We start from the raw sequence: 27,333 nt of genomic DNA, 5'->3' as shown, positions 1-27,333 counted from the left end.
TGGATGTTCATGTAAGTAATTACTGATTGACACAAAGTAGTCCCCATACTTCAAAAAGGATTTAAACCAGTGTGTAATAACCGTAATGATTGCAGTACTGAGATCAAATAATATCAAGACTAAAACTGTCCAACTGTCTGTGTTAAAGTACATGTCAATCACGACTAGAGCAATCAACAAGAGCAGTCTGTGCTGTCATATGGTGAAAATCCTGACAGGAAAACATTTTTGCAAGTTGCTTAGGGCCAAGAACATCTTAACTTGTGTCATACTAACTGAACTGGTTTTAACCGAACAGTGTGAAAGATTTCAGGGGATTTAGTGGCATCTAGCAGTGAGGATTTTTCCGCCTGCCTTCATCTTGTCATTGACTGAGACCCAGGACAGCATGATTAAGCAAATGTGGTTCTGTGTGTGTGTGTGTGTGCGTGTGTGTGTGTGTGTGTGTGTGTGTGTGTGTGTGTGTGTGTGTGTACATGTGTGTACATGTGGTGGAGGGAGGATTTTGGGAGAGGTGCCCATGTCCCTGAGACTGTTTCATTGCTACTCTACTGTGCAGATCTAAATAGCTCGAAGAGAAAAACTTAACTCGGACACCCAGAGAGAAATACCTGGATCTTCAGAATGACAGTCTTTTACCTTGTTTGGCTTTTTATCCTTTGGCTGAATATGGACAAATCTTTACAACAGAGTGGTAAGACTGGTCTATTTTCTCTGTTGTTTTACTTCAGTTACAAAACAACAATCACAAATTTTATTTATTTGTTACTTAATGCTAGGGGCCTAATAGATCATCAGAATAGAAAAGCTAAGTTTTTAATTATAAAATTAAAAGGCCATCATGTACTGTTCGTGTGCCTTACCGCCCCCTTTATAGCTAAGGTAGGGCCTACACTGATTTGCATGTTGCCCAGGAAAACTTTAAGTGTAAACAGAAGCGTAAAAATTGCATCGAGGGAAGTGTGAATAGGGCCATAGTTTCTGTTATGTGTCCTTTTACTGCATATTTTACTACTGTAAATGTCTTAATCTAATCATAATACACTGGTGGCAGTGCCTTTGCATTTGCATTGACTTTACAGGCCAGTCCCTACCATTTTAACTTGTTTTTACTTGTGAACATTGTATTAATAATGTAATTCTGTTTATGGTTTAGATCGCACAGAATGGTGAAGGTTGGTTACTAGATAGACAGATGTCAGGGTGTTGGGTTTTAGTACCACCAATGGTTAATGGCTAATGGTTAATGTGAACTTCTCAACAGATAAAGAAATAAAATGTGAACTGACACTGCCACCACTGCAAAGAACCAGGTATGAACCTGCTCACAGAAATGTGTTTTCACCTGGTGACACACTGAGAGTCATATGTGGACAGAACTACTGGATTTCTAACCCTAACGACACCTCAGCTTTAACTACATGCAAAGAGGATGGAGAGTGGACTGTCACACCAGAATGCCAAGGTATAAAACAACTTGGGCTTTGGTCCAGAGACAGATTGTGAGATTGTTGTTCTCTACTGTGTTTGTATGGTTCAGTAACCTGTGATGATGACACAAGTCTTTCTTGTATTCTAGAGGTTATATGCAGCCATCCACAAGACCCACTTGTGAATTCCTGGACTGTCTGCTTAGGGCAACAAATTAGACTGGGTGAGACTGTAAGTTATACATGCAAGACAGGCTACAAGGGGACAAGTGGCATCCCCCGAGCCACATGCACCAGAGAGGGGTGGAAACCAAATCCATTTTGTCAAGGTATTGTGACATTACAATTGTGTTCTTGTGTTACAGCACTACTGTCAATTTTGTGGGGAAAGACTGTTTTGTCTAGTTTTTTACATTAATAGCTGTTTTCAACCAAAAAGTCCCAGGAACTAAGAGCAGCTAATACTGGAACAGTTAGGAAGTAAAAGTTCCTTTCCCATTATATGCAGTCACTTTATTATGCTATTAATCTGTCCTGGTCCCAGTCTATGGTGCTCATTGCAGAGGAAAATGATCTGCAAAAAATGTCTTGCATTGCATGGTACTCCACATCGCTTAACTACAAGGCTACATCACGCTTACCCCCATCCACACCCCTCACCCCGCCCACTCCATAAATACAGAAAACACTGTTGATGATCACATTCACCTTCTAGTAGACCACTCTAAAAATGAGTAAGATAAAGACAGAAAATTGCAGAACAAGTGAATTTACATATATCTGTATTAGCTGTGTGTTGCAGAGTACATACTGATGCTGGAAAATAACCCAAGAATGATCAGAAGATCATTACGATTTTGTCCTCAGGTGTGTCGCTATTCTAACCTTTTTAGTCTCTGTTTCTCCCTTGTAGTAATTCTACCATGAACATCGCTCTCCACACAGTCATTTCTGTAATTTACATGTTCCGAGTGTAAAATAAATGGAATATAGAGGTTGTTTTTCATATTGCTGACAGTAACTTTGCTTTATTTTTCTTTTTTTCTAGAAATAAAATGCAACAGACATGATATCCAGAATGCAGAAATTGTCAGCAATATCAAGGAGAAATACAATTTCCATGAATATGCCAGTTATGTTTGCAAAAAAGTTTATCAGGGGCATTCCACTTTGACCTGTACGGAAAGTGGTTGGACTGGGTATTCACAATGTACAGGTAAGGTTGTTGCCAGGTTTTGTTGTTTTTTACCAGCCGTAACAACATGTGTGTATGTGTGTGTGTGTGTGTGTGTGTGTGTGGGGGGGGGGGGGGGTGTTTTGAGTTCTTTGCCAGGTGTTTATATGTCTGTCTGTCTGTCTGTCTGTGTGTCTGTCTCTGGACAGATTTTGTGAACATGATAGCATTACAACCATGCAAGATGTTGTAACAAAACTTTACAAGTGTGTAGCTGAGATTACAATGAAGGTCAGGTTTGAAGATGGGTGTGGTCCGAGCAAGGGTGCCATAGGCAGGGTAGTATTAAGTAGGTGTTATTAACGTCTATTTAATGATTCTATCGGTAGCCTTTCAGTGTTGAAAATATTGAAAAACTGTACCTGCTTATAGGTTGATACATCTGAAAGTTTTTTGGTCGTCCAATTTCTTCCTCTATCATGTTTTCTCCCTCCAGCCCAGTGCCGAGCGATTCATGTGGACAATAACGTCCAGATGAATGGGAACCTGGAAGAAGCAATCTATGGACATGTAGTTAGATTCAGCTGCAAGTCCAGGACTGAAATGCTGTCTGGGTCACCAGACATGTATTGTGATGAAAATGGAGAGTGGAATCGCCCAGCTCCAAAATGCGAAGGTACAGCAGGCTGTCCAAAATTAAAATGGGAAACACTACAAGGTCTTACTTTGAAAAAAAGGAGGAAATAGAAGGAAAGGAGAAGACAGAAACACAAACATGTATGTATAAAATGCCATAATAACCACTATCATTCACCCAGCAACTAATGTGAAACAAACCAAACAACAACCACTAACCACGTAATGCAACATCCACCACCATGTAACATCACATCAACCCCATAAAAATATAATTACCTCCAGTCCCAAGAACAGTTTGAAGCTAAGCTGTCATTCATGGTTATTACCACCAAATGTCTAAAATGGGACATCATTTTACTTTTCAATCAGGTCAGTCAGTGGTTACTCTTCATTTGCCTTTTTGTGAACAAGGTTATAATCATGCTTGTGTGTATTCTTCAACAGCGATAACATGTGCAGTACCCAATACTGAAAATGGTTACGTACCTGGAAATATCCAAGAGTACAAAGAACATGAAGTCCTTCACTCTGAGTGTAATGCTGGATATAAACGTGCTGAAGAGAGACCTTCAAAATGCACAAAACTAGGAATAAGACCAGATCCACTTTGTCAAGGTATTGTGAAGTTAATCGTGTGTTTTTGACATTACTGTTATTTTGTATCCATATTTGGGAAAGTGGGGAAAGAGCTTTTTGTCCAGTTAGAGTGGAAAGTTTTAACTCCATTCCACCCTAAAATCCCAGAAACAAAAAACGGCTTAACTGTGGAAACAAACTGGCAATCTCGAACCATCCGCTATCATATCTGATAGCGATACAGTCCTTAGCAGCAACAGACAAGATATCAGGAGTTCTGGTGTAGCCAGTGGATATCCAGGCCAAGACTTCCTCTTTCATGCAGCGCTCATAGTTTACAGTTTGATTAACAACTTGAGACAACTCCAGTCAGCTCCTCAGCTTATCACCATAAACAGATATCTGCATATGAACACAGATAAATTAGGGGGAAAAAAGTTAAATCATTGTCAGACAACAGTTTCCAAGACTGCATTTTGGCCAATGCACTGCGCCTTTTTGGCTCTCCACGAGGACTGTTTACCAACCCAAGCCTGCTAAAACCTAGCTAGTCAATCCTACTCAGACTACAAATGGAACCCAAGCCCTTCCAAAATCCCAAATCTTGTATTGTTGCCTACAGATTTTGCATATATATATGCCGATATCTGTTAGAGATTACTATATCAGGAACTAAAGGAGTTTATGCAGTCACTTCATTGCACTATTACTCCTGGTCCCAGTCTATGGGGCTCATTGCAGAGAAAAAAAGACCTGTAAACAATAGGGTCTCTTTCTCTCTCAATCCCCTTTGATATTCTTTGTGTCCGTGGTGACAGGCATATGAAAATCAAGTAGGTTAAAAAGAAGTCACAGCATCATATCATGTCATATCAGTGGGGTACAACAAGTGTACTATCGTAGAACATGGGGATGAGTGAGTCAGCCATGATTCACAAATTTATTCACAATTCATTCACATATACTACACACATTGTTTTGATACAAAGCTGGTTGAAAATCTGGCAAGTATTCCTCTAACTACAAGGTTACATCATGGTCACCCCCATATACGCCTCTTACCCCACAGCATAAATACAGACATTGACAGAACAGAAACTGTTGGCAATCACATTAAAAGAAAAAAAACAAGCAGCAGCAGATGCCACAATTTTGTTGGAAAACAACCAGTCAGGTGATCATTACTATTGTGTAATTCTACTACCACTCTGTCAAATGTTTTAAATCTCTTGGTGTCTTTGCTTGCAGCCCCATTGCTAAGTTACGTGTGTGTACTAATGTAGCCCACTTATGTAACATAGAAGCAGTTTCTTTATACTGCTGGCAGCAATAACACAGTCAATATGTACAGTAGTTCATAACTGATTTTTTTATCACAGAAATCACATGCGACAGACTAGATGTCCCAAATGCAAAAATAATCACCAATGACAAGCAGACATACAAATACAATGAACGGGCCAGATATGAGTGCGAGGAAGGTTATCGAATTATCAGTTATCGAGTTATCAATTTACTCTCACCTGTGGGGAACGTGGTTGGCACGGGAATGCACAATGCACAGGTAAAGTTTTGTTGTTTGTTTTTTTTGTTTGTTTGGGGTTTTTTTGTATCTATCTTTGCATGCATGGATTTTGAATACAGTTTAAGAAATTACGATATCGGCTAAATCTGTCAAACTTTACTCCAAGTCAATATCAAATACAATGACTTTGTGATCATTCAGTCAGAAAACAGTGAAGCTCCTGTCTGATAAATTAATCACAACAAGGGGGAAAGTCCAAACTAATGTGATGTCATCAGGATCTGCGTCTGTTCTGTATGAAAGCCTTCCCCTTCAGCTGACAAAATCCCCACTAAAACGAATCATTCCATATAATGAGAGCTGTTGAACATTGTGCTGATCTTAATGTAACATAACTAAGATCTGGAATCAAAGACAGTTACATTGTGATTTGCCACTTTTACTTATGGTGAAACTCCTTTTTTTGTTTCCTAGAGATAACGTGCGACAGAAGGGAATACAGAAACACAGAGATAGTTGGGAGCTATAAGTACAAATACAGGTTCAATGACCAGGTCCAGTATATCTGCAAGAATGGTCACGAGGGAAGTTTTAGTTTGACCTGTAAGGAAACAGGTTGGATCGGATCTCCAAACTGTACAAGTAAGACAACAAAAAACACAATACAGTCAAAAGTACAATATTTCTCTTTTTCCATCCCTTTGTAAACTAATATTTTTAGGCGTACACCACAATTGAGGATATTTTGAACAGGCTTGTTGTAAACACACAACTAGTCGTCACCCATTATGACTTATATCTGTGGGGATCACAGCTCCATGCCTCGTGTCCAACTTTACAAATTGCCTGGCAAAAATATCCTCAATTTCTTCATTCTTAAAAGTTCTACATGTGTATATTTAAAGAGTTTTGGTAAATGTCCCATATTACTGTGCTCATTCTGAAGCACTGCAAGATATGAGATGGGACAAGGGGAGGTACCTTACTTTGTGACTCTGTCTTTAATTGCTCTTTTTATAGTTTCAGAGTTTACTTACTTTTTATTTATTTGTACTTTTTTGTGTCTTAGTGATGCTGCAACAACCGAATTTCCTCACTAATGGGATCAGTAAAGGCTTTGCGTATTTTATCTTCCTTGGAGACAAGACATCTTATATGAAATAGTTGTTTTAAACCTGCTAAATTTCACGGTAACACCTGAGTGATGTGTAAGTTATGTCATAGTTTTGTTTAATCTGTTTCAGAAAGATATTGTAAAAAACTTCACATCGACCATGCCTATATCACCCGCAATGAAAAGGAAACTTACAGCCACAATGAACGGGTCCACTATGCATGCACGCACGAATGAGGAAAAGTTTTCACTGTTACCTGTGAGCAAAGTGTTTGGACTGGGGTTCAGAAGTGTGCAGGTAAGAACATACACCAAAAACAAATACAGTTTAAAGATTAATTACAGTGTGGTGTGATCAGGGTTTGTGTGTTGTCATAGCAAAATAAATGAATATCTTTTAGAAGCTAAAAAAAAATCTACAGTGATGTAAAATTGAAATTGTACAGTTAGTTTGAATACCCAGTGTAGTCAGATATAATTAAATAATATTTATTCAAGGGCGTAGCTTTTGTTTTAAAACTGGGGGATCCCCCTAAACTTTTGAGCATCAAACACTTAATTTTGATTTCCTGCATAAAGGTGAATTCATATGCAACAATTGTGCCTTTTCTGCATCAATTTATGGTGTAAATGTCTTCAATTTTGTCAAATAAAAAGTCAAGTTTTACTGGGGTAGACAAATGCACTTGTTCTAAATATTGAGGGGGACTTGTCTCCCGCAACCCCACCAAAATCTACCTATGTATTTATTGAACAATTTGTACTTTATGCTCTGTCCCTCCATCAAGGGAATAAGAGTCTACAGCCCTGCTGGTGGCAGAGACAGACGCAGGTGTATGAAAACAAAAGAGTTTATTGCTGAAGGAAAAAAACAAAAATGCAGGCAGTGAAGGCAGGGTGCTGACTGGCTAGGAGGTTATCCACCAGAGTAGAGAGCCGGATCTCAGGAGATGACATGAGGGCTGAGCACATGGAAAACAGGGCAAAGAGTATAAGTGAGCTCAAAAATGCAGGAGGCACAAAAAAACACAAGGAAGAACTCACTACAGAAGCAACACTGGAAAAGAGTACGCTTAGCATACCAACACGGATGGAATTATCTGTCAGAGTAGTGGAGTGAAGACAGGTGCTGTGTCTCAAATTGCGTACTTCTGTACTTAAACTTAATATTTTGAGTGCATAAGTGCGTTCACACTGGGGAGTATGGTCAAGAAGGTTAGTGTGGAACTATGGACACGTCTCACCCTCAGTGGTCACCATCTTGGCTACGTAGCGGAAGGAGGGGCCAGGTGTTTTTTGCACCAAGCACCACTATACTGTTGTCAGATATAAGCCAGCAGTATGTTTATTGGGTAAATTTACCAGTCTGTGATGATTTGGTACCACAAACGATAACGGGAATGCTAATGCTAGTTTGCTAACTAGCTAATTTGCGGTTGCCATTTCCGGTAAGTGCACAACGGCCGTGTTTGGTTTGAGACAACACTACCCTGTCGAAATTTGCACACTACCCCAATAAGTACATAGCGCACACAGTATACTACATGGAAGTGTACTAACAGAAGTACGCGATTTGAGACACAGCGCAGGTATATGTCAGGCAGGTTGATGAGCTGAGAGAAAACAGGTGTGCCTCCTCAGCTGCAGTGGAACAAGCCAGCCACGCCCCCTGCCACACACAAGCATGGCAGGGACAGAAACAGAAAGGTAGGGGGGAAGGGAGAACACACAAAAATCCACCCAAAAACCAAAACTTAAACAGAATCACACACAGTCATTAATAGGTCTATTAATAAGCATGTAGGCTTTATAAAAGATTCTGCTTTACCACCAAGCAGCTGGTAAGATGGAAGATACTGCGGTCCATGCCTTCAGGAGAGACCGACATGTTTGAACGTAGAAAAGAGTGATGAACAGCTTACCAGCTGTTTACGACTGCCTTCACATTCACAGATGCCCTCTGACGGTCCAACTCTGGTGTGTCCAGGCCCGAATATGTGTGTAGAAACAAATGTATGGGCAAACATACTTCCTTGTATGGAGAAATGGGATCATGGCAGGATGCTAATTGCAGATAGTGGGCATGTGCCTGTCATTTTAGAATGAGTGTTATTCAACAAAAGACTCAGGGTGTTGAAAACAAAATCAACCAGTGCGCACATGTGATGTAGGGTTGCCACCTTGGATTTGTGAAAAAAAGGGACACTCGACCAAATGTTTGAGGCAGAGGGCTCGGCCATTATTACCAGTTCAGACTGACCAATGAACATGAAATTCGGACATAGGAGACCAGATTTGCCATCATTTCATGTCCTTCTATGTGCCTGTATTTTATATTAATTTTTATATCAATGAAAAAAACAAATCTGTGTTACTAAATTCTTACATTTTTACATGTATCTCACCATAGCAAGTTGGAAGTTGACATATTCTGCCATATATGAAGAGGGGAGACTCTCTGGAATCTGGCAATATAAGAACCATGATGCTGGGACATTCTGTCACTTCACAGCTGTCCAAAACATGTGGTCTGTGCCAGGGGCACGTGTCCCCCTCAATGTATATGGTGACTACGGCCCTGTCATGCATGCATAATTAGGCTGCAGTTGTCTGGGTGCGCAAAGGTGAAGTGGCTGGTCTTGTCATACAAAGTTTGTGTCAACTGGACAATATGGAGATATTTGCATCTTGAAAGCTGGACTACAAATGTGGATAGACAGGGAGAAACACACGCAAGCCTAAGACGTGGTAAGATACGATATTCCTCACTATATGAAGTGACTGATAACAAGATCTGTATAATGGATTGTAAAGAAATTCGTCAGGATTTTATTTGGTAGGCAATTGATCTGTATTTATAGTGTGATGGGATGACAGCACAGTGATGTGTGTGGTATAACTGAAAAGCTCTGCTCCTGCACTTTCATGTGATATGCATGGCATTTCTGTGCAACCCTGCATTTGTGAGTAATCCGTCCAAGAGTAATGTGTGTGCAGAGCTGTATGAAAGCTCTGTTATACATCATTTTAGTGTAACTATATCATTTTTTTTTTTCGCTGTGAAAACAACACAAAGCTATGATTCCGCTGTTTCACATGATATGCGTGGCTTCTCGCTATGACGCACGGTCGTGGAGAAAAACCATAGAGAAGAACAGGTGTGAATTTGGATGCACTATGCGCCGTTCGGGCCCGTAGGGTTAAATATAAATGGAAAAAATACAAATTAAAATATGATTGGATGTGCAAATATACTAAGTGAACTGTTAGGACTTCCCACAGCTCCTCTTACCTCTTTGCTGTCTCTCTGACACAAATGTTCTTGAGCCTGTTGCACTGATTCTGGATGGACTCCTTGGCCTGCTGCTGCTGCATTTTCCCCAAAAAACGGGACAAATTGTGTCCCGGGAGAGATTTTTTTTTTTCCTGGGACAGCTGATGAAAAAAGAGAACAATGGAATGAACACATTTGTAAATGAGGCCCATTGTGAGGCTGTGTTTAGGCACAGGAGTGCCTTGAGCTAAATGCTAATGCAAGCATGCTAACATACTCAAAATGACAAACTAACATGCTGATATATATGTAAAGGCATGATGTTTACCATAATGTTTAACTATCTTGTTACTAACTATCCTGAATATGCTAACATTTGCTATTTATCGATGAACAGCATGCCCAACCCCTGAAGTTCAACATGGATTTGCAGTTGGCCCCTACAATGGCACAGTGTACTACACCTGTGATGAAGGCTATAAGCTTTTCACCAAAGGCTGGTGGGCTGAGGCCAAATGTAATGATGGCGAGTGGTCTGGATTTGAACTATGCATCGGTAATGACTCTTTAATGCCTCACAGGTCTTGTAACCAGCATTAAGCCAACCAAAAAAGCTGTTTGTCATTTTTAGGTTTCATTTTAGGTAATTACATGAGAAATCAGTAAAGGTTTATAGAAATACACAAAGATAGAAACAATGAGTATTTTTTACAAGTGATAGCCTTGATGCATTTTGAAGGGAGAAATTTGTTTATTTATTGCTAATACAACATTTGTCAGCAATGATATATAGACCTAACTGGTTGTGCTTGTATTTAGAAAATGAAAAGTGTGGAAAGATTCCTGTGATTCCTAATGCGGATGTGACACGTCCACGTAGAGAAGACCAAAGCTACAGGATTATCTGTAAGGAAGGGTACACCCCTCAGGTTGAATGCTTTACTTGTCGTCAGGGAAAATGGCATTTTAGTGGATTTTCCCCCAGAACTATCTGTACACGTGAGTTATCTTCAGTTTTGTATTATCACATGTAGAGTTTTAGGTTACACCATGGAATCTTTTTATTAATACTGTACATGTTTTCATCTCTTGCAGCAAATGCAAATCTCTGCAGTCCCCCACCTAAAGTTGCCAATGCATTTGTTGTGACTTCATATCAGGAGGAGTTCTTGTCTGACTCCATGGTAACTTATCTGTGCCGTGATAGTTATACTCTAATAGACGGAGAAGACACAATTCGATGCATACTGTAGATGGGAAATGGGAGACGAAGGACATTAAGTGCACATGTATGTACAGTACAGGCCAAAAGTTTGGACACACCTTCTCATTCAATGCGTTTTCTTTATTTTCATGACTATTTACATTGTAGATTCTCACTGAAGGCATCAAAACTATGAATGAACACATGTGGAGTTATGTACTTAACAAAAAAAGGTGAAATAACTGAAAACATGTTTTATATTCTAGTTTCTTCAAAATAGCCACCCTTTGCTCTGATTACTGCTTTGCACACTCTTGGCATTCTCTCCATGAGCTTCAAGAGGTAGTCACCTGAAATGGTTTCCACTTCACAGGTGTGCCTTATCAGGGTTAATTAGTGGAATTTCTTGCTTTATCAATGGGGTTGGGACCATCAGTTGTGTTGTGCAGAAGTCAGGTTAATACACAGCCGACAGCCCTATTGGACAACTGTTAAAATTCATATTATGGCAAGAACCAATCAGCTAACTAAAGAAAAATGAGTGGCCATCATTACTTTAAGAAATGAAGGTCAGTCAGTCCGGAAAATTGCAAAAACTTTAAATGTGTCCCCAAGTGGAGTCGCAAAAACCATCAAGCGCTACAACGAAACTGGCACACATGAGGACCGACCCAGGAAAGGAAGACCAAGAGTCACCTCTGCTTCTGAGGATAAGTTCATCCGAGTCACCAGCCTCAGAAATCGCAAGTTAACAGCAGCTCAGATCAGAGACCAGATGAATGCCACACAGAGTTCTAGCAGCAGACCCATCTCTAGAACAACTGTTAAGAGGAGACTGCGCCAATCAGGCCTTCATGGTCAAATAGCTGCTAGGAAACCACTGCTAAGGAGAGGCAACAAGCAGAAGAGATTTGTTTGGGCCAAGAAACACAAGGAATGGACATTAGACCAGTGGAAATCTATGCTTTGGTCTGATGAGTCCAAATTTGAGATCTTTGGTTCCAACCGCTGTGTCTTTGTGAGACGCAGAAAAGGTGAACGGATGGATTCCACATGCCTGGTTCCCACTGTGAAGCATGGAGGAGGAGGTGTGATGGTGTGGGGGTGTTTTGCTGGTGACACTGTTGGGGATTTATTCAAAATTGAAGGCACACTGAACCAGCATGGCTACCACAGCATCCTGCAGCGACATGCCATCCCATCCGGTTTGCGTTTAGTTGGACGATCATTTATTTTTCAACAGGACAATGACCCCAAACACACCTCCAGGCTGTGTAAGGGCTATTTGACCAAGAAGGAGAGTGATGGAGTGCTGCGGCAGATGACCTGGCCTCCACAGTCACCGGACCTGAACCCAGTCGAGATGGTTTGGGGTGAGCTGGACCGCAGAGTGAAGGCAAAGGGGCCAACAAGTGCTAAACACCTCTGGGAACTCCTTCAAGACTGTTGGAAAACCATTTCAGGTGACTACCTCTTGAAGCTCATGGAGAGAATGCCAAGAGTGTGCAAAGCAGTAATCAGAGCAAAGGGTGGCTATTTTGAAGAAACTAGAATATAAAACATGTTTTCAGTTATTTCACCTTTTTTTTGTTAAGTACATAACTCCACATGTGTTCATTCATAGTTTTGATGTCTTCAGTGAGAATCTACAATGTAAATAGTCATGAAAATAAAGAAAACGCATTGAATGAGAAGGTGTGTCCAAACTTTTGGCCTGTACTGTATATTCAAAAGCATTTTACAAAGTCATACACAGAAAGCTTTGACAAGATTCCAGTTTTAAAGCTAAAATATATAGCCTGCTGACTTTCCAAAATGTTTGATTAAAGGGACATTGTGTAACATTTTCAATTGTTTATTGGCAAAAATCAATGCCTGCATTCATAAATATGTCATCATTGGTGTACTATTACCTCCACCAATAATCTGACTTATTCTCGTAAAAGGAGAATTTCGGATTTGTTTGTACATTGTGCGGGCAAGTCGTCTGGGGGGTTCCATAATGTTTAGCCATCTTGAGAATACATCCACCAGCAAGAGACATACAGCCCTGCATTTGGCATTTTCGTTGAGAGCCAGGCCAGTGCTGCGTGACTGAGAAGCCGAAGGAGAGGAGCAAGAGGAGCTTCACTACTGCAGCATAACAAAGTCCCACTCTTTGAGCATAATGCAGGATCATGCATATGCAGCATCACGGGAGACGGAATCCTCGTTGCCAAGAAAGCGCAAAGGGAATCAAAAACGAATTCAAAACACGAGGGCGGCTAACAGCCAACAGCGGCGCTGGCCTGTGATTGCATTACCTTTCTCCTTCAGCAGCTCTCTCCACCTGGGAAAGGCTACCCCTTGTTTTTTGAATTCGCCAGTCACGTTGCCTTTTCGATTCCCTTTTGCACTTTATTGGCAACAAGGATTCCGTCTCCCGTGATGCTGCATATGCATGATCCTGCACTATGCTCAAAGAGTGGGACTTTGTTATGCTGCAGTAGTGCCGGGGTAGTAGCAGCGCCGCTAACAGCGGCTAACAGTTGTCAGCGGCGCAGTAAGGGGAGAAGAGGGATGAGGTGTGTGAGGGTGAGCCACTTGTCAGTCAGTCAGTACTCCATGAAGTATTGGATGACATGGCTTTATCTATGTTATCATAGCTTTTTGGTACACAGCGGCTACCGTTGTTGCAATGTGCGTTTGAAACAGTGAGGCGCTAGAGTGCGCTATCCGTTTGCAATATATGATGTCAGCGTTAGATGGGAGAAAATCCTACACACAACTTTAAGGGGAAAGAAAAATCATGATCTTTTGGTTAAATTCAGGAAAAGTATCCAGGGATTAGTGACACAATGTGTTTATTAACATTTAACAGAAACCACAATCTTTCCTAACCTTAACCAAAGTGCTTACATTGCCTAAACCAAAGCACATGCTGGACTCAGGATGTTGACCCTGACTCTGGTGTTGAACACCTGTGCTTCCAGGAAGTGATTATGTTTGACACCACAATTTAAACAGGGGAAAACTAATTAGTAACATATATAACAAATATTTTCAAGGAGACAGAACTTTAACAACAAAATACATAAACTTCAACACAGACAAAAATAGATATATGGACGGGGATATCATAAAGTATCGATGTGTCATATCTGGTGTTGATGGCGATGCAACATGTGCCAATACCAAGTGGAATAAATCAGCAGAATGTAAAGGTAAGGAGAAAGTCAAAGAAGATGAAAAGGATATGTTTAAATTTCTTTTAAGCCCACCTTAGCACAGTACTCACAAACAATATATAGGTTGAAAGAGATATGGGTCACCACTGTATTCACTCCTCCTCTCCATACTGTCCACAAATCCACAGTCACTGCTTTGTGTAAAAATGTATTTTTGAGTTATAGGTTATTCACCAAACAACACTACGAATAACAAAACGAGAGAAAAATAAAACATGCTTGGGGATGATTAAAGAGTTTTACTGCAAAAACCAGACAGTGTCTGAGAACTGGATGCTTGATTTACACACACTGCTTGTTGAGATGTGATGCTGAACACAGAAATTTTCTCCCACAGCTCCCACTGAGGAACAGTGACGCTGATTTTGTTGGAGGTCTAGAGAAGTCATTTTGCATCGGTTGTTTGGAGAAAGAAACGTGCATTTGTTGTCTGCATTATTCATACTGATGAGTCATTTGATATACAATACATGATTATGATACATAGAAGTGTTGGACAGTGAATTACTTTATCAATCATTTGTGTAATAAAGTGATCTGAAATGATACAGCTTTGCCATATTGAATAAAAGATAAAGACAAAGCGTTTTTTATTGTTATTATTATTATGAAAACCAGGCCTATGATGACTAAATATATGAAGTGTAAAAAGTTATGGGGGAGGCATTTAGAGCATTTAGGGTGTGAAAGTGTGTCAAGCTGTGTGTTGGTGCAGAATTTCATAAATAGTTCTAAAAAGGCAAAATTAAGTTTTATTAGCGCAAAAGAAGAAGAAAAAGAGCTTTCTTAAAATCACAGAACCCATCAACTCATAGGAATAAACATACAGCTTGTAAGCAAAATTTCAAAAGTGGCTCCAGGTTTTCTAAACTAGGTTGCATCTCGGAAGAAAATATTTTGTGTCATCTCTTTCAGTAGTGTTTCGCAGTAAGAGTTATAGTGACAAATACAGTAATTAACATAAAGAAATGTCCCAATATGTGCTTACAACGATTGTATCGTTTATCATACTGTTTATCATACTGTTTATTGCAGGTATCAAATGGTGAGTAAGTCTGACACCAGGACTTGTTTGCTGGACAAATGGACCAATCACATGCCAACATGTGAACATAAGTCTTTGTATCAACACAAATTAGCAATTTTGATGCAAGTCCTGTCAATCACTATCAGCTTTAAAGCTATGCTGGAACATTTTGCTCAGAGAAAGTTTTTATTTTATTGAAGTACAATATGCTGACTTTTCAGCATCTCAGTTGCAAAGTCAGAGGAGCTATTACAGGCACCCCTGATCCGGGTAATAAAAGTCAAAGGTGTGGACTCAAGTCCCAAATTTGATGACCTTTGACTTGGACTTTACCACCAATGATTTGTGACTTTACATGGACTTGAGCCTATAGACTTCAAAATACTAGATACCTTCCCCTGAGCCCAAAGATTAAAAATAAAAGTGTGTCACAAGTATATTCCTTTTCCAAATCAACTCACATTAACACTACTGCTTCCCAGCAGTCGACAGTTAATTTCTCAAATCTACTTTGTCTGAACCAATCTGACAGCATCCATACCAGTCAAGTTGCAGGAATGAACCATGAAGAGCATTACAACAGCATTATAACATTACGCTGCTCAGTGTCAGTTGGAAAAAAAATGATACCAAAGTAATTTAATTTACATACAATAACTACGCAGTGGTCAACAAAAAACAAATTTGAGTATGTAAACGTGGGGGTCAGAAATTACAGACAGAGAAGAAAAGCTCCCAAATAACTTGTTTTAGGAAATACAATTTTTTTAAGCATTCATGAGTTTTGTAAATTTAATATATTACAACTCTGTTGATAAAATGGTTTTACATTTGGTGAAAAGTCACAATATGACTTCTTTAAGACTCAAAACTTAAAGTGTAGGACTTGGGTTTTGAGACTTATCAGTCTTGACCCAGGACTTAAGTGCAAAGAATACTTCACCCACAAAATGATCATTTGGGGAGACCAGGATTGGTTGGCTAAAGGGGTTTAGTTGGCACACAGCTGTTTTCTGGTCTTTGCTTCTTTGCTTTCTTGACCTGCACTAGTCACAATTTTTAAGTTTTATTCTATCAAAAGTAATCTGTGGACTAAACATATTAAAAAGCTATATTAGAGATATTGGAAATGTGATACTTCTAGTTAATAGACAAAGGAATACAAACAATACAATATAAATACAAATACACTACATTTTGATATAAGATGTAAAAATCTATCATGATTGATGGTAGTTAGCTAACATTACAAAGTTGGGTCAAATGTGTGTGGGGTTGTGTGGCACACTGACTTGGGGGTTGGTTGACACATGCTAACCTACTGTACAGTTAAGAATTGTTATATTCTTTCATTATCTGTAACAGCTGAGCCTACTCAGGGTTGTAGGGCAGCTGAAGCCTATCCCACCTGATATTGGATGAGAGGCAAGGTACACCCAGCAAAGATCCAGGGTGTACCTGGATCTTTGCTTTCTTGACCTGCACTCATCTACAATGTTAAAACATCCAAAGGTCACTCTTTTTTTAGCATTTTTAGCATATTTGAACATTTTGGGGGAAGTTTTCCTCCCAATATTGTAGTGTAGTTACTGCCTTGCCAAACCACGACTATTTAGTCGCATTTTGTGACCTTAGAGCACCAGTGCACCTTGCAAATATTATTGATATATGAACTGGAGAATTGTTAGTTTGTTTCCTACTGACATGTGAATAAATCCTCACGTTTAATGTGCACAGGCCGGGTGGGGCACGTGTTTCCGTATCTGCAGAGCTCCAGATATAGCCCCAAACTTCTACACAGTAATTCAAATATGGCAGTACAAGTGATGAGTATAGAATGTGCAGCGATTTATGTTCCAGTATGTGTTTTGTTTTCCCCACAACTGCAATGCACTTGGCCAGCTTTGTTCTTACATAATTGATCTGAGGTTACCAGCAGATTTTGTTGTCTAAAATCACACCCAGAAATTTAGTTTCATAGACTCTTTCCACATTAACATTATCAACTGTCATCTGTACTTTTGTGCCTGTACTGCAGTTTCCAAACAACATAAATTTAGGTTTGTTCAACTTTAAACACAATTTATTTATGCGAAACTGTTATTTTAATTTACTGATTTCTGTCATGACGTCCTCCAAAACTGCTGCAGATTTTCCCCAGAACAAAGAGCACTAGTGTCGTCTGTGAATAAAACTAATTTTAATTTTCTGGACACCATACATATAATTCATATACAACATACACAGTTTTGGACCTAATAATGACCCCTGTGGGACCCCAACAGTTACGTCTAGGTATGATATGTAGTCACCCATTTGCACAAAGTGCTGCCTGTGTCCCATGTAGCTTCTTACCCAATCCAACACAACCCTTCTATCTAATACCATATCTTTCCAGTTTTTTTAATTGTATGTCATTGTTTATGGTGTCAATGTTTTTTTTTAATCTATAAAAACTCCAGCTTCATAATTTTTGTTGTCAGTACAACCAGTAATTTTGCCATTGATGTTGATCTGTTTGCTCTAAACCCGTATTGACTGAGAGCAAATGATACTTTTCAATTAATTGATCCAACCCCCTAATAAACAGTTTTTCTAATGTTTTAGAGAACTGGAGTAATGGTATAGGCCTGTAGTTGGTGAAATGATGTTTTTCCCTAGCTTTATATAATGGAATAACTTCAGCAGTTTTCATTTTTTGTGGAAATGTACTGGTTGAGAATGATAGGTTACACATGTAAGTTAGTGGGTTTGCAATTCTGTCAATGACTTTCTTGTTTAACGTCATATCAATTCCATTCCAATCAGTCGATGTTTTATTCTTACATTTGTTTACTATAGCTATGGTTCCTTTTGTTTCCACAGTGTAGAGATAGATAGAGCTTGGATTTCTTTCCACATAGTTTTCAACAACCTTCCCCTCTTTTGGATGCTTTCCCTGATTTTTTCAGCCAACTTTGGACTAACATTGACAAAAAAATCATTAAACCCACCAGCCACCTCATTCATATTATTTAAGGACTTGTTATTATCAATAAAACGTTCAGGATGAATTTTGTTGGTTGAAGTGTTCCTAATAATATTGTTTAATATATTCCATATGTGTTAAATATTGTTTTTGTGATCCTCTACTATTTGGGGATAATAATAAATTATGTAACTTTATTAATTAACCCACACAAGCAATTTCAACTCAATATGCACGTCATCTATTGTGAATATCATTCTGTTAATATTTCTGTATTGTAGACACACCAGGAATAAAACATACACACCAGGAATAAAAAGGAAAGAGAAAACAGTGAACCTGAAAATACACCATCAGAAAGTCTGATAATAAAATGCTTTCAGCCAAACAATTTTTGGCCTTTTATTAATTGTTGGTTTTGATCTTTTCATGGAATTTCTTGTCCCATTTTTCCCCATTTGTAAAAAACAAAACAAAACAAAACAAAAAATCATCAGACTCATCTTTTAAGTATTTTAGAGTAAATACTTTTCAAAACTCAACCAAAACTACATGTTTTAGTGGCCAAAACCCACCAACATGTGAAACACAGGCCAGAAACCCGCTCTCACATATTAAGTCCTGTGCTTTGTCCGTCCAACCATCCATCCCGACGTCCTCCATAGGACTTCTATACAGAACATCTCACTTCCTGAACTGACCAAATATTGCCAGGAAGCTTCATCTAGGCAGTTATCAATAATTGCAGGCCAAAAATGTTTTAACAGAGATTATTTATAACTGTAAATTCATTTTAACTGTTTAAATTGTTGCCTGAAAACAGTCATTTGCAGTTTATTATGAATTAGACTGATGGGATACTGAACAAATATGCTGTGTGCACAAAGGATGCTGTATGTGAGCACTTCTGGAAGTCCCAGTATTGCAAACAGTACGTGTGTTGCAATGTGACCTGCGTTGTACAGGCCCACTGGGCAGTCCATGTTGTGAACCTTGGAGCACCCTGAGGACTCAAACACACAAGAATTCTGCTCAGAAAACGACGTTTGTCAAAGGACCATGAGATTGTCTGTAATCCTTCTGTTTCTCCAACTGTGGGGGAATGTGGAAATTTCTTCATCACAGAATGGTAAGTAGGAGTGTTATTATTTAGCTTTGTGGAGATACAGTGTTTGGAGTAAACAAACGGTACTGTATGCATAGATTTTATAATACTGGTATTATATTCTGATGTTTTCATATGACTCTAAAAATTGGATGGATATGTCATTAACACTGACTACTGTAAAGTGAATGTTTTGCAGTTTAGGTGGAGGCCACTGTCTGTGACAACATACTGTCTTATCATCTTAATTAATTGTTTGGCATTTTATAGACAATTTACAGACAATTCTTGTATTTATTTTTATTTTTGTTATGAGTGACCATATGAGCTTGCACGTTGTTGCAATGTCTTTGTCATGCTTTTTTCTTTAACTTTGTTTATGAGGATTTGTATGAATTAATGCCAAGCAGCAACCTCAGGGGATGTAGTTCCTCTAATGGCCACTTGAGGTTGACTTCAGAAGTGAGTCAGTTACTGTAGAAATAAATATGTTCACAGCCTGGTACAAAAAATGGTTTTGGTCTCTACAGGTAATTTCCCCATTCATGACAACTGTGACAGGTGTGACAACTGTGCGGGGGAGGGGGCATTGTTTGTATAACTCACCCATTTATATTCTGTTAAAGCTTAAAGTTATACATAATTAAGGGTGGGGGCACTTTTAGTGACAGGCTGTCTGCCAATAGTGTCCTTGGCTTCTCAGTCAGATCCGCCTTCTCGTTCAAATATGGTCACTTCTGGCTCCGAACTTGAGGCGTCAAAATGGGAGTCCACAATCCAGTGGGTGATGTCACAGTTGCCACTTCCATTGCTTTACACAGTCTACGGTTAATGCATGTTATACATGCATCCCTCAGTTTAAACAAACAAACTGGTTGAGTCAAAATAATAATCAGATGTACACCACCTGCGTAAGAAGATGCATTGTGTCAAAATGCTGTACCTGGTGAAGATGATGTAACTGAAGCGATGTTCATGTACGTGATAATTATTTTGGGAGTCCTTCAGTGCTGTTGACATCCTGTAATTATACAGTTGTGTTCGGTGTCCGGCTCCCTCTCATTCCTTTGTCAGTCTGTATGATGAAATCTGGTGGTGTGGTGGTAGTCGATGAGGGATGAGGTGATTGTACCCGTCTACCTGTGTATACCCTCCACCCCCTTTGATGCATTCAATATAAGACTGCAGAGCTTTTCTGTTCATGTGTTTTGTTATTGTCTCTAAGCATGTTCGAAGCTTCCAGATGTTCCTCACGCCCAGGTGTCAGATCAGCAACAGCAGTACCAAGAAGGAGACCTGATACAGTTCACTTGTAAACCTGGTTATACTGCATCAGTTCCAGCCATGAAATATTTATGCATGCGTGAGGGCTGGCGGGCAGTTCGTCAAGGAACATGCTACTGTAAGTTGACTGTATGTTCTACTCTTTCTAATAAAATGGGAGTATTTACACCACAGTGATGTTGATAGGTTTTCGGTGTAGTGAGTCCCTGGCACCCAATGGTGGTCATTTCAGGGAAACTGTGTTGGTCCCCAATAACTATTATGTGTTTTGACAAATTGTAGTGTTAAACTCGAGTTTGATGTTATATGGCTCTAATTATGATTTTATTCATGTATGTTGAAAAAATGTCTGAGAATTAAATAAAATCCTAAATTTACAAAACATTTTACATCTCGAGTTTAACAGAGAGAGCGCCAAAATAATGTTGATTGTGATATGTGGTAATCCAAAACATTTAAATTAGATATTGTATAAATTTAATAGTTCGACATTTTGCAAAATATGCTTATTCTCTTTGTACTGACTACATTTACCATTTTCATTGAGACTGTGAACAAAACAAGATCTGGTCTTGCGCAAGACATCTGCGCAAATGGTGAGAAAATGGTGGCTGCTGGTGAGAATATTTTTCAACACAGCACGGGGCGGGACGGTAAAGCATCATTAGTCATCATCAATGTTGGGAACGTTACTTTAAAAAAGTAATTAGTTATAGTTACTCATTACCTTCCCCAAAAAGTAACTGAGTTAGTAACTGAGTTACTGCACTATAAAAGTAACTAATTACCAGGAAAAGTAACTATAGCATTACTTTTTTATAAAATGCTCAAATATATCAAATTGCTTGAACGCACCCCCTTAATGGAACTGTATGTAATGAAACTCAACTGTGTCTAATGAAACTCAACACTGAATATGTTAAATAAATGAAATTGACACTTAACATTATAAATCATTATTATGAAACATTGCACACTTATCTGGAGGAGGAGGTGTGATGGTGTGGGGGTGTTTTGCTGGTGACACTGTTGGGGATTTATTCAAAATTGAAGGCACACTGAACCAGCATGGCTACCACAGCATCCTGCAGCGACATGCCATGCCACAACCACAACAACATGCCACAACAATGCAGTGCGCATTGTTGTGTGGGACAACGTAACAGACGCAGACAAATTCAGTCTTATACAGTGGAACACCAGAACACAATGGATGGTTTAGAACTTGAGACATTTATTGCACAGGCCACAGGCCGCTGGTATGCTGGACAAGATCTGAATGATCAATCTGCACACTGCCTTTGAATCGTCCCCCTCTTGAAGTCAAATCTTTTAATCCTCTCTCTTTCTACAAATCTTTATTGTATTCTTTCCATATTTTGCCCACTTGTTAGCGAAATAGCTAAAGAACCTCCATTAATCGCGCGATTTAAATGTGAAAAGTCTCATTGACTGACCGTCAGCTGTGTGTATGCAGAGAAGGAAAGGGGCGGAGGGAATGGAGCTGTGGAAACATCCTGCAGTCATACCATCATGTGTTTAAATAACTTATTAGACGGATATACAGTACAGGCCAAAAGTTTGGACACACCTTCTCATTCAATGCGTTTTCTTTATTTTCATGACTATTTACATTGTAGATTCTCACTGAAGGCATCAAAACTATGAATGAACACATGTGGAGTTATGTACTTAACAAAAAAAGGTGAAATAACTGAAAACATGTTTTATATTCTAGTTTCTTCAAAATAGCCACCCTTTGCTCTGATTACTGCTTTGCACACTCTTGGCATTCTCTCCATGAGCTTCAAGAGGTAGTCACCTGAAATGGTTTTCCAACAGTCTTGAAGGAGTTCCCAGAGGTGTTTAGCACTTGTTGGCCCCTTTGCCTTCACTCTGCGGTCCAGCTCACCCCAAACCATCTCGACTGGGTTCAGGTCCGGTGACTGTGGAGGCCAGGTCATCTGCCGCAGCACTCCATCACTCTCCTTCTTGGTCAAATAGCCCTTACACAGCCTGGAGGTGTGTTTGGGGTCATTGTCCTGTTGAAAAATAAATGATCGTCCAACTAAACGCAAACCGGATGGGATGGCATGTCGCTGCAGGATGCTGTGGTAGCCATGCTGGTTCAGTGTGCCTTCAATTTTGAATAAATCCCCAACAGTGTCACCAGCAAAACACCCCCACACCATCACACCTCCTCCTCCATGCTTCACAGTGGGAACCAGGCATGTGGAATCCATCCGTTCACCTTTTCTGCGTCTCACAAAGACACGGCGGTTGGAACCAAAGATCTCAAATTTGGACTCATCAGACCAAAGCACAGATTTCCACTGGTCTAATGTCCATTCCTTGTGTTTCTTGGCCCAAACAAATCTCTTCTGCTTGTTGCCTCTCCTTAGCAGTGGTTTCCTAGCAGCTATTTGACCATGAAGGCCTGATTGGCGCAGTCTCCTCTTAACAGTTGTTCTAGAGATGGGTCTGCTGCTAGAACTCTGTGTGGCATTCATCTGGTCTCTGATCTGAGCTGCTGTTAACTTGCCATTTCTGAGGCTGGTGACTCGGATGAACTTATCCTCAGAAGCAGAGGTGACTCTTGGTCTTCCTTTCCTTGGTCGGTCCTCATGTGTGCCAGTTTCGTTGTAGCGCTTGATGGTTTTTGCGACTCCACTTGGGGACACATTTAAAGTTTTTGCAATTTTCCAGACTGACTGACCTTCATTTCTTAAAGTAATGATGGCCACTCGTTTTTCTTTAGTTAGCTGATTGGTTCTTGCCATAATATGAATTTTAACAGTTGTCCAATAGGGCTGTCGGCTGTGTATTAACCTGACTTCTGCACAACACAACTGATGGTCCCAACCCCATTGATAAAGCAAGAAATTCCGCTAATTAACCCTGATAAGGCACACCTGTGAAGTGGAAACCATTTCAGGTGACTACCTCTTGAAGCTCATGGAGAGAATGCCAAGAGTGTGCAAAGCAGTAATCAGAGCAAAGGGTGGCTATTTTGAAGAAACAAGAATATAAAACATGTTTTCAGTTATTTCACCTTTTTTTGTTAAGTACATAACTCCACATGTGTTCATTCATAGTTTTGATGCCTTCAGTGAGAATCTACAATGTAAATAGTCATGAAAATAAAGAAAACGCATTGAATGAGAAGGTGTGTCCAAACTTTTGGCCTGTACTGTATAGAGAAAGGCAACGTTTAGAGAGCAAGCCCAAATAAGCAACTCCACTTTAGAAACAAGCCCAAAAAACCACAACACGCGACTACTAATATTTGTAAGCCACTTTACAAAAAACAAGCCCACAGCCGTGGCTAATAAGCAGACCTGACAACCCTGCATGTATGCTTGTGAATGCCCGCCCTACTCTGCCTCTGATTGGTTTATGATGAAATTTTACTCTCCCTAAGCTAATCATCATCACTTATGCTTCCCCCTCACCTGCCCTCACCAAAGAAGAAAAACTTTAGAGCTCCGCTGAGAAGGAGCTTGCTTGGGTGAAAGCCGCTTCAGTGAACTCCAGTAAAGCCGAGTAACGGCGCATTCTATTGTGAGTAACGGTAACGGTGTTATAACCAGGGAGACAGTAACTTTTTTGATTACTCGTTACTCGTTAGTAACGCTGTTATTCCCATCACTGCTCACCATCTACATGAGTGAATACAACATCTGCTATCACAACAGAAACTGTGACTTTACATTACAGGAATGTCTGTTGTAATATCCTACACATTTGCAAGTTCCAGTATATTTTAAAATATAAGGTTATTGTGTACTGACAGTCCCTGGTGACTGCTGTGCTTCCGACAGCACACAAAGCTTCAGCGAGCCGGGGATGGGGGCAGGTTGCCAGGCGTCAGATCTGTGCAAAGCAATGCAGGGCTCTCAAGTCTCACGCTTTGAGAGTGTGACACACGCATTTTAACCTTTTCACACTCTCACCTGCCACACCTGGTATTTCTCATGCATAAAAAAATTATTATGATAACACTCACAGAGTTACATCACTGTATATGCAGGGACTTCTTGCAAGACGCTGTGGGTACTGTGCTGGAGTTTGCCACGCTCCAGCCAATAAAAATAAGACACAGCTACCCATCAGCCAATCAAAAAATAACATACAGCTACCATCAGCCAATCAGAAAATAACATACAGGTACCTATCAGCCAATCAGAAAATAGCATTGCTGTATCTGGGTAAGATACAGGTGATCTGACTGCAGCAAGAAGAGGGTGCACACACAAGACGGGGGTACCTTATCACGTGTACATTAAGTCATCTCATCATTTGATTTTGTAGCCTACTGAATGAAATTACTTGTTGCACAAATGAGAGCTCATCTCGGGGAATATCAGCTTTTACCTAATAGTTTGACAAGACCACATTTGCTAATGGGGTGGTGGCTTAGTGGATAAAACAGAAGCTTCATGTGCAAGGCTTTTGCCGCAGTGGCTCTGGATAGTCTCCGACCTGTGGCCCCCCCGCTGCATGTCACCTGATACACAGATGCAGGTGTGATAGTATAAGGTTTACCAGAAAATGATGATCCCATACTTCCTGACCGCCCTCTCACATCAAAGATTTTTAGTTTTTCATTTGATAACATCTGTTTTAATCTTTTCAGACATCACTTGTGAGGCTGGTGTGATGCCCCCTCATCTCATTGTAGCTGGACTACCACCAGCCAATGAAACAATGAAGATTGGACATAAATTACAGTTTAGCTGTGATGATCAATATACAATGGAGGGGTCTGCAGAAAGTGAATGTTTACAAACTGGGCAGTGGAGTGCAGCCTTTCCAACTTGCACTGGTATGTTCACTTTCTTTGAAGGCTCCATTTACGCTGATTTCACTCAGTGCTTTATTTGCTTTTTTCATATCACCCATCCTTTCAGAAAAACTTGAATAGTGATTTAAAGTTCAATCCATAGAAGATAGAAAAAATGAATGAGGACAAAATCTAAATATTTTATCTTTGATTAAAGACACAGGAGACGGATGTTGACACATGGAGTACGTCAAATGTCACATTAAGCTCGGAGCATGACACGCTAGTCATGATCATGCTTGTGTGTATTCTTCAACAGCGATAACATGTACAGTCCCCAATATTGAAAATGGTTACATGCCTGGAAATATCCAAGAGTACAAAGAACATGAAGTCCTTCACTATGAGTGTAATGCTGGATATAAACGTGCTGAAGAGAGACCTTCAAAATGCACAAAACTAGGAATAAGAGCAGAGTGGAGCCCCACACCTGCATGCGAAGGTATGTATAACCTGATTAATTCAATTTATTGGTTATACCGCACTGATTAGTTCAACTTGGTGCTAACAGATAATATGTTTAATTTCCCAACAAATACAGCAATAAAATGTAAACTGACACTGCCGCCAGTGGAGGGAACCAGGTATGAACCTACTTACAGAAATCTATTTTCACCTGGCGACACACTGAGAGTCATATGTGGAGAGAAGTACTGGATTTCTACAACTCAAGACGCCTCAGCAGTAACTACATGCAAAGAGGATGGAGAATGGACTATCAGACCGGTGTGCCAAGGTATAAAACTACATGGGCTTTAGGGCCATAGACAGATTATGAGCTTCTTTACTGTGCTTGTAAGATTCATTCACCCATGATGATGATGATGATGATAATCAATTGTATCATTATTACTAGAGGTAAGATGCAGCAATCAAAGACCGCAACATGTGCATTCCTGGCAAGTCAACTGGTGGCAACGAATAGGATTGGGTGACACTGTAAGTTATTGGTGTAGAAGTGGCTACAGGAGGACAGGTGATGCCACCCGGGCCACATGCACCAGAGATGGATGGAATCCAGATCCACTTTGTCAAGGTATTGTGAAGTTAACCGTGTGTTTTTGACATTACTGTAATTTTGTATCCATATTTGAGAAAGTGAGGAAAGAGCTTTTTGTCCAGTTAGGGTGGAAAGTTTTAACTCTAATGGCTGTTTTCCACCAAAAGGTCCCAGAAACAAAGAGTGGCTTAACTGTGGAAAACAGTTGGTAATCTCAGAACATCTGCTATCAGTCTGATTGTGATATAGCCTCTGGCTGAAACAGCCAATATATCAGGAGTTCTGGTGTAGCCAGTGGATATCCAGGCCAAGACTTCCTCTTTTATGCAGTGATCACAGTTAACAGATTGATTTTTAAATTGCAGTTATACTCTCTTGCTGTTATAACCTGCTGCTATACTCGTCCTTGTACATTGCACTTTTAAATTGCATTTGTACTCTTTTTATTCTTTATAATCTTTATTTTTTATTTATTTATTTATTTTTTCTGGTCATTTTGCTATTGTTGTATTGGACCACTGCACTCCTAGGTGATGTTATTGTTATTGTATATGTATATTTTGTACTGTATGTTGGCCATGGTGGCAATCCAGTTTCCCCTTGGGGATTATTAAAGTTAATCCAATCCAATCCAATCCAATTAACAACTTGAGACAAATCCAGTCAACATTTTAGCTAATTTCCATGAACAGATATTAACGGATATGTTAGATATATTTTATCAGAAAAATAGAGAAAATAACAATTCTGCAATTACTGAAAAGTTCGTTAATAAAAGACTATAAACAAATGCTTTTTATATGAAAATGTTCTATATCAGTCGACATCCATTCGAGGGTCCCCAAAAAGTTCTGTCAGGTCAAGCACACCCAACATTGCAACTTCAGTTGTATTGTGTCATACACCTTAGCCCCTAATGGTTTCAAAGACCATGTCCCTGCCT

At 39.7% G+C, this 27,333-nt stretch overlaps 2 protein-coding genes across 3 annotated transcripts in view; both read left to right on the top strand.

The window, feature by feature from the left end:
* The first annotated feature begins 521 nt into the window (after positions 1–521).
* On the top strand, positions 522–10,270 carry LOC117253802 (complement factor H-like). Of its 2 annotated transcripts, none has more exons than XM_078169010.1 (9): positions 522–694; positions 1,265–1,465; positions 1,580–1,759; positions 2,479–2,646; positions 3,101–3,280; positions 3,688–3,858; positions 5,819–5,986; positions 6,589–6,756; positions 8,869–9,177. In XM_078169010.1, the coding sequence occupies exons 1-8, from the start codon at positions 625–627 to the stop codon at positions 6,693–6,695; spliced, it is 1,245 nt and encodes a 414-aa protein (XP_078025136.1). In that variant the 5' UTR covers positions 522–624; the 3' UTR covers positions 6,696–6,756; positions 8,869–9,177. The 2 variants fall into 2 exon arrangements, with proteins under 2 accessions (XP_078025136.1, XP_078025135.1); XM_078169009.1 differs by lacking the exon at positions 8,869–9,177 and adding an exon at positions 10,130–10,270 and having other exon boundaries at positions 523–694.
* An 8,856-nt stretch (positions 10,271–19,126) lies between these two features.
* Positions 19,127–27,333, top strand: part of LOC117254324 (complement factor H-like) — a 36,245-nt gene continuing 28,038 nt past the window's right edge. The window contains exons 1-6 of the mRNA XM_078169129.1: positions 19,127–19,287; positions 20,489–20,665; positions 25,184–25,372; positions 25,650–25,832; positions 25,932–26,126; positions 26,247–26,426. Of these exons, the coding sequence (XP_078025255.1) occupies positions 19,218–19,287; positions 20,489–20,665; positions 25,184–25,372; positions 25,650–25,832; positions 25,932–26,126; positions 26,247–26,426 (994 nt within the window). The 5' untranslated portion in view covers positions 19,127–19,217. The remainder of the gene's footprint in view (positions 19,288–20,488; positions 20,666–25,183; positions 25,373–25,649; positions 25,833–25,931; positions 26,127–26,246; positions 26,427–27,333) is intronic.

Source organism: Epinephelus lanceolatus, chromosome 6 (assembly GCF_041903045.1).
Source record: "Epinephelus lanceolatus isolate andai-2023 chromosome 6, ASM4190304v1, whole genome shotgun sequence".
NCBI classification, from domain to species: domain Eukaryota; kingdom Metazoa; phylum Chordata; class Actinopteri; order Perciformes; family Serranidae; genus Epinephelus; species Epinephelus lanceolatus.
Note: the sequence above shows the minus strand (reverse complement) of the source record. Positions and strands in the feature narration are given on the sequence as shown.